The 8,088-nt window shown below is 32.0% G+C and overlaps 1 protein-coding gene across 1 annotated transcript; it reads left to right on the top strand.

The window, feature by feature from the left end:
• Positions 1 to 3,848: 3,848 nt before the first annotated feature.
• LOC120275898 (glucomannan 4-beta-mannosyltransferase 9-like) lies at positions 3,849 to 7,293 on the top strand. Its single transcript, XM_039282626.1, has 9 exons — positions 3,849 to 4,403; positions 4,564 to 4,662; positions 5,004 to 5,256; positions 5,358 to 5,468; positions 5,558 to 5,694; positions 5,933 to 6,046; positions 6,130 to 6,329; positions 6,414 to 6,608; positions 6,699 to 7,293. The coding sequence occupies exons 1-9, from the start codon at positions 4,074 to 4,076 to the stop codon at positions 6,859 to 6,861; spliced, it is 1,602 nt and encodes a 533-aa protein (XP_039138560.1). The 5' UTR covers positions 3,849 to 4,073; the 3' UTR covers positions 6,862 to 7,293.
• The last annotated feature ends 795 nt before the right edge of the window (positions 7,294 to 8,088 follow it).

Raw genomic sequence — 8,088 nt, 5'->3', positions numbered from 1 at the left:
GACCGTGATGTGGGGTGACTTAAATGGGTTTTGATGATTTTTTTTTTTTTGGTGAACCTAAATTGGGCAGATGGGATAATATGTTCTAATTAATTAATTGATTAATTAAAATAAAATAGTTATAATTATTATATTTTATTTAAATCTATAATATTTATGTGAATATTGATATATTTTAATTTTAAAAAAAGAGAAAGTAGATAAACAAATTAATTGAGAATAGATTAATGATTTTGATGAAATGATGCATTTATATGATAATTCAAAGTCCTATATTATTAGATAGATGAGTTACAGTTTATATTTTAATTTTTCATTCATTATTTTTAAGAACAAAGCTTTTCATGTGTTGCACTTTTATTTTATGATCGTGTAATTTAATTCAATATTTTCCCTAAAAAAAATAACTCAAGTTTGTGGCAGAATTAATTATAAAGAAAATTTATTACAGTTTTTATATTGGCTTTTTTTTTATATATATAAAACTTAATATATCACTAAAATAACTCAAGCACAAGTTGTCATGACCTCACTATCCATTTTCTCCATCCTCCACAAAAAGATAAGTGAATTGATCTTGATTTATTTTGTTTTTATTAATTATTTTTTTATTTTTTTATAAAATAAACAAATCATGCATAAAAGATGTATATATGTTTTCTAAATATACCACATACTCTCACGATTTTGACTCATATATAAAAACTACATGTTATAAACTAAATTATTGGCAGATCTATATATTTTGCTGTCCACAATCTATTTTAATCCCACAAAAGATAATTTTTATTTTTTTTTAAAAGAAAATTATAATAATAAATAATAAAAATTAAAAATATTAATATTAAATAATAAAAGTAAAAATAAAAATAAGATTCCGAACTATGTTGACGTGGTTCGGTCCCCATGCAGACAGATGTATGTGTAGGCGGACGTACAACCTATTTGTTTTTTGCCAACCTAACAAAGAAGTAGCTGGATGTTAAAAAGAGTCCAAGGACAAAGGAATGTGACGCAACTTACTGTTTCTAATCAATTATCAACTCATGAAAGACATACCAATGTTGTCCTGTAAAATAATGAAGCCAAGTTTATATATAAATATATATATATATATATATACATTTATTTATTATGATAATTCATAAACAAGAGCACCAGATCTTTCATCTCTATCACTTATTATTATTTCTCGCTATATATTACTACAACGCCAGTGAATGGTTGGTTAGGGTCAGCCAGTGTCACCCATCGCATGCTCATCTCATCATGATGATATATATATGATATTCTTGTTCTCCATTAAGTTCACGCTTTTGCTATTTACGTGAAGTAACTGTATATGCTTGAATAGTTTGAATTATTGTAAAAAAGATTTTGTATTTTTATTTTTAAAGTTCATAATTTATTTTTTCTGTTTTAAATTTTTTGATTTGATAATTAAATGAATTTATTTATTGAACCCATTAACAACAACGTATGAAACTAACAATCTTTTGGTTTATTGACATTTACTTCTCATTTAAGTATTCATGTTCTAGTGAGGGACAGGTTTGAACTTAAGCTTACGTAAAATGAAACAATAGGTGTGTAGACAAATCAACTCCACATTTGTATGTATCTCTGACATGATTTACCCACACGATGATAATCAAGTAACATACAAAATATGTACACAATCACATAAAAAATTATGTGGAAACAATAATAATTGTTGTTGTTAGAAACCTTAGATTAATCTACTGGTAACTACTCGTGTTTGTGATTAAGAGATTTCGAGTTCGAGCCTGATTACAATTCAGTTTTTGGGCCCTTTGTGGGAGTTTTGTGTGAGAAATATCTCTAGTTCTTCTCTCCAAAGTTGCATGACAGAGGGTTTACCCCTAAAAAGTCAGTCAAGATACCGTAATTGGTTCATTTTTGTACCTGTTTGTCTTTTGCTTTGTCGTTTGTCGATTTTGTCATTAATAAAAATAAAAAAATAAAAAAATGATTATTGAGTTTTAACAAAAACACATGGAAAAGATAGGATTTGAAAAATAGAAGTGTAGACAAAGTTTATGATGTAACAGTCTATAATTAGAAATATTTAAATAAGCAATCAATTTTATGTTAGAAAATTTAATAGACATGTTAACGATCTCTTCGTATATTGATACCTGATCTTCTACATAAAGTGTTCTGTCTTTGGTGAAGAGATAAGTTTAAATCTCAATTTACATAAAATGAACCTACAGGCTTATTAAAATATTAAGATCTTGACTCCACTTTTATCCACATAACTAATATAGTCCATTTACTTTATCAAAAATAAATAAATAAATAAATAAAAATAATAGATATTAATAATTTAAAAAACTACAACATTAGGATTTTAATTTTATATCTTAAGATTACAACAAATTAATATCAACACTCGGTGGCTGTAGATGATGAAACCATGGTGTTACTCCATATATAATTTTCTTAACATTGTATTGTCATGATAAAGATAAAATGATTAATTTAAATCAAAATTTAAATGAATCCCAAAGTTAATAAAAAAATAAAATTTAAATTACTATTATAAAAATTAAAAAGGCTAATAGATAGTTCTATTATTTTCTTTTGGGCGCATATTCAAGAGAATCAGAAGAAGCCAATAACAACACAAGAGACACAAGCGAGTGTACTTAAAATACTTGGCCAGATGAAGCTGGATCCAGTCTAGTAAGATGAAGGTTTAATAAAATAAGAAAATTAAAAAAAATTAAAATTAAAATAATAAAAAAGGTAGATCTGAATTTGTTACTAGCCACCCTAATCTTCCAAAGTCTAGTGTTTTTGAGAAATGGAACTGCCGACAATAGAGAGAGAAAAAGCAGTCGCTTTCCTCATCTATCTTGAGATGGTAACAAAATGTTAAAAACCAAACTACAAAATATAGTTTTACTGGTGTCAATACTTTCTCCAATCAGCATATTGCTCCAACTTCAATGCAATGTATTAATTAATTGACATGGTTTAAACAACACGCGGTAAAAAATTCGGGTGTAAGTTGATTGTTTTATTGATTTTATTAGCATAGATAATTTCTTTTGAGATTAATGCTATTTTTATCCACTACATTTTCTGAAAATCATCCTAAGTAGTATAGATATTGTCTCAATAACTCCCTTTTCCTAGTAGATGCCACAATTTTTTTTTTTTTCTCTTAATATTTATTACCATGTTGCTCGATCGGCACTCTCACACTTACTCTATTTTTATATTATCAATTACCACCCATTTCTATTATTATTTAAATATTTGAATTTAGGAGCACATTTTGCAAAGCTTAATTAAATCCAGAGATATTTGAGTTTTTTGAGAGGAGTAGGTTGATTTTTGTATTATCATATTGAGATTGCTAAGAGACTCAAAGTAAAGAGATTGAGAAACTTTTATAGGGGACATCAATACATTTTAGATCGGTTATTATTGAAAATCTAAAAAAAATAAAAATAACATTACTAATTATTTTAATACCATTACAAATTGAAAAATTAATCAAGTTTGTGAACATCTAAACTAATTTCATATTTGAATTCACTGATATATGATATAAAAAGTAGAAAAAAATCATTATATAAATTTAAGGCAAATAAACCTAATTTGTTACAAAGTGTGTGTGTGTGTGTGTGTGTGTGTGTGTGAGAGAGAGAGAGAGAGAGAGAGAGAGAGAGAAAAGGGGTTACTAAAACAAGGGAAAGCACCCCATTTTGGAAGTTCACCTCAGTGACCAAAGTGCAGATCCCATGTTTGTCATCACGCGGAAGTCACATGCTTCACACTGGTTTGGTCATTATTTAATGCGTAATACAAGTAAGGAAACTTATTAAGACTGGATTATCTGGCAATGCAACACCCATTGGTTGGCCAAATGGTGAAGCAGGTGCTTACTAATCTCTAAAGATTCATCACCACCTCCACTCTTAACCTTCCTTAACCTCTCCATATATCCCACCCAATACACACACACACAGAGACAGAGAGAGAGAGAGAGAGAGAGAGAGAGAGAGAGAGAGAGAGACAGAAAAAGATAACAGAAAAAAATGGAGAAGCTCACATCAACAACCATGATTCCAGAAGCATTCCAAGGCACAAGGGATGACATTGCTCAACAGATGGGGATGGTCTGGGAACAAGTGAAGGCTCCTTTAGTCATTCCATTGCTGAAGGTGGCAGTGGTGCTTAGCTTGATCATGTCTCTCATGCTTTTCATTGAGAGGCTGTACATGGCCATCATCATCCTCTTTGTCAAGCTCCTTGGAAAGACTCCTCAGAAACGTTTCAAATGGTTGCCCATGCAGGATGATGTCGAGCTTGGCTCTTCTGCTTACCCCACAGTCCTCATTCAGATCCCCATGTTCAATGAGAAGGAGGTCTCTTTTCTTCTTCATTTCTTCAATTTGTTGTTAGAGTAACTAATAGTTCCACATGGGTTAATTTGAAATATATACATATTTTATTAGCTTTAAGCTTTTACATTGAAATTTAGCATAATTAGGATGGTGTTGTGTTTTTCTTTGTGGTTTTTGATAGGTTTATAAGCTCTCCATTGGAGCTGCATGTGGTCTCTCATGGCCTTCCGATCGGCTCGTCATCCAAGTGCTTGACGATTCCACTGACCCGGTTGTCAAGGTATTGTTACTGTTAAACCTTTTATAAAACCCTCTGCTGGTTTTGTTTAGATCCCATCATTTGTACCTCTTTCTAATTCTACATTTTTCTTCTCTGTATTTCTTGAAAAAAATGTTTTAACACAGTTTTTAGTTAGAAAAAAAAAAAAAAAATGGTTGATTTATTTGCACAATGTATTTTCTCTTTGTGTCGGTGAGTTTTATTTTTAATATTTTAATAGGATCTGGCGCTGTAAATTGCACGTGAAAGTGTACTGCTTCTTTCTTGAATGCAGACAAATAAAATTTAAGGAAAAAAAGTAATTAATTAATTAATTAATTTTTAATGTGATTTACTTACAGGAAATGGTGGAGAGGGAGTGTGAGAGATGGGCTAGCAAGGGAGTGAACATTAGGTATACAATCAGAGACAACCGGAAAGGCTACAAAGCTGGTGCTCTGCGTGAAGGATTGAAGCACAGTTATGTCAAACAGTGTGATTATGTTGCTATTTTTGATGCTGATTTCCAGCCTGAGCCTGACTTTCTTCGCCGTTCAATCCCTTTCCTCATCCACAACCCTGAACTCGCTCTCGTCCAGGCCCGTTGGATTTTTGGTAATTAATATACATTTGATTATTTTAATGTGATATATATATATATATATATTAAATATGTATTAATTAATTTCTTGAATCTGCAATGTGTTTTTTTTCAGTTAATTCTGCAGAGTGTTTGTTGACAAGGATGCAAGAGATGTCTCTTGATTATCATTTCACTGTGGAGCAGGAAGCTGGATCCTCTGCATTCTCCTTCTTCGGCTTCAATGGTGACAGATCACTCATTTAAATTTCAGATCAATTGGTGAAGATTTAGTACTTTATATAATACTGAATGCTAAATATTGGATGCTGACAGGGACTGCCGGTGTGTGGCGTATCTCTGCCATCAATGAAGCAGGAGGATGGAAAGATCGAACGACGGTTGAAGACATGGATTTGGCTGTTCGAGCTAGTTTAAGAGGCTGGAAATTCCTTTACCTTGGTGATCTCCAGGTATAATTAATTTCCTTTCACTTAAAAGCTCAGCAACTTTGAATTTAAAATTAGTTTGTGTTAGTTGCAAATTAAAATATATTATTTTGGTTTGATTCAACCAAAAACTTAAGCTGATAGGATGAGAAACCTATGCTTACATATTTAAATTTTTTAGTTTCCTAACAGTATTCAGGTCCTGAGATTAGTTGAATTGATTGTATTGAAAACCGTTTTCGTTAATTATTTATGGATTCAGGTGAGAAGTGAATTGCCGAGTACTCTCAAAGCTTTCCGATTTCAACAACATAGGTGGTCTTGTGGTCCGGCAAACCTTTTCAGGAAAATGGTGATGGAGATTGCAAGAAACAAGGTATGTTTCACTGAGAAGAGATCATAATTTCAGAACTTGTGATTGTGTCTAAATTGTATGCTTTCACTTGAATGGTATTGCAGAAAGTCTCCATTCGCAAAAGGTTTTATGTGATCTACAACTTCTTTTTGGTACGGAAAATTGTCGGTCATGTTGTAACATTCGTGCTTTATTGTGTGGTGATGCCTGCAACTGTTTTGATTCCTGAAGTTGAAATACCCAAGTGGGGTTCAGTATATATTCCTTCACTTGTTACACTTCTCAATGCCGTTGGAACACCAAGGTAGAAAAATTCATTCAATACTGAACCTTAAGAAAAATCCCATTTGCATATTTTTCAATGAATGTGTCTAATGCTTTATTGCAGATCATTTCACCTTCTCATGTATTGGGTACTCTTTGAGAATGTGATGTCTTTGCATAGAACAAAAGCAAGCTTCATTGGCCTCCTTGAAGCAGGCAGAGTCAATGAATGGGTTGTCACCGAGAAACTCGGTGACAGTCTCAAAACCACCACAGCTGCGAAAACAGTCAGGAAGCCTAGAATCAGGTTCGGTGACAGGTACTCACTCATCTCATCACCTAACAATTCTCGAGCATAAATATTCTCCTCGTTCTTATTCACACATTGCATTGTATTCATATATATCAGATTGCATCTTACGGAGCTCTGTATTGGTGCATACCTCTTTATGTGCGGCTGCTTCGATTTTGCCTATGGCAAAAATCGTTATTACATATACCTCTTCCTCCAATCAATAGCTTTCTCTATTGTTGGCTTCGGTTATGTTGGAACTTTTGTGCCAAACTCCTGAGACTCTGGATATCAAGTTGCTCGCATCTATAAGAAATATGTTTCTTCTACCATAATGCTGTGCAGAAAATGCATCACAGCTTCCTTCAGTATATATAGGTTCCGTGCTATTGTTAATAGGGGGAACAATTGATCCCTTGCAATGTCAAGAACATCAGTCATTTTATTCAAAGGTGAAAATCTTTTTGGGTTTGCATAAAGCTGGAATTACATATATTGCTGAAAGATCAGTCATATACTAAGGAGAGGAAAGCAGATATAAGAATTTTACTCTTCTATCTTCTAAACAGCAGCAGTTATAGACATAATTTGTTAGTATTATTGTTCATGAAGTTTGATAATGGATTCTGAGAGTGTAATTCTTCATGTTCTCCTTTTGTAAGTTCATGTAAGACTTGAAAGAATCAAAACTTTCAGTTTTGGAATTATTTTAGCTGATGTTTTACTATTTCAAGCATGTGGTTTTGGTCCATCATGGAGTTTGTTGTTGTTTCTATTGAACACCTGAGACTTGCTTGCCAATGCATCAGCTGCACAGATATATTGGTGTTGCAAAATTAACTCTTGCTACCTAAAATTTGGTCATCACCGGCAAACAAAACGGTCAAAGAAGAATATGGTAAATGCTACCTGAAAGAACAATCAAAACTTGTCATTCCCAACTAATCTGATTTACAAACCGAATCATTTTAGAATGTATTGGTGAAAAATGTAAAAATCTCTAATTTGTTTGTTCTCAGAATATGAAGTGAACCAACCTTCGCATGCCTTTTACTGAAGATGATCAGGTAAATTATAGATAAAGATGTCTTCTTTCTCAAGATGATAAATATATAATTTTCAGAAAAGATACAGGGTATGCAATAATATAAAGGTTAATCGCAATTAAATTGAAAAGAAGGAATACAAACACTTGCTCTCATTTGTAATCAACAAGTCAGCAATGTATACTGTGAAACATGCCCATAAGACAGAGAGGAAGATGCAATTGCATTGTTAGTAATAATAGATCTAATCAAATTAGGGTTAGATAAAAAACGTTCTAATCAAATTAGGACTATCAATTACAATTAATTGATATTTAATCAACAATTGATTAATTATCAAAGATCGATCACATGAACACATGAATATATGTGAAAGATCAGGGTTACTTCACAGAGATTTCACAAGCGCAAAATCCTCCAACGCACACACGCAATGTTTTCGAACTTTTCACCCTTGATCC

This window comes from Dioscorea cayenensis, chromosome 14 (genome assembly GCF_009730915.1).
Source record: "Dioscorea cayenensis subsp. rotundata cultivar TDr96_F1 chromosome 14, TDr96_F1_v2_PseudoChromosome.rev07_lg8_w22 25.fasta, whole genome shotgun sequence".
In the NCBI taxonomy this organism is placed as follows: Eukaryota; Viridiplantae; Streptophyta; class Magnoliopsida; order Dioscoreales; family Dioscoreaceae; genus Dioscorea; species Dioscorea cayenensis.
The sequence above is the reverse complement of the archived record's forward strand: the minus strand, read 5'-3'. Positions and strand labels throughout refer to the sequence as shown.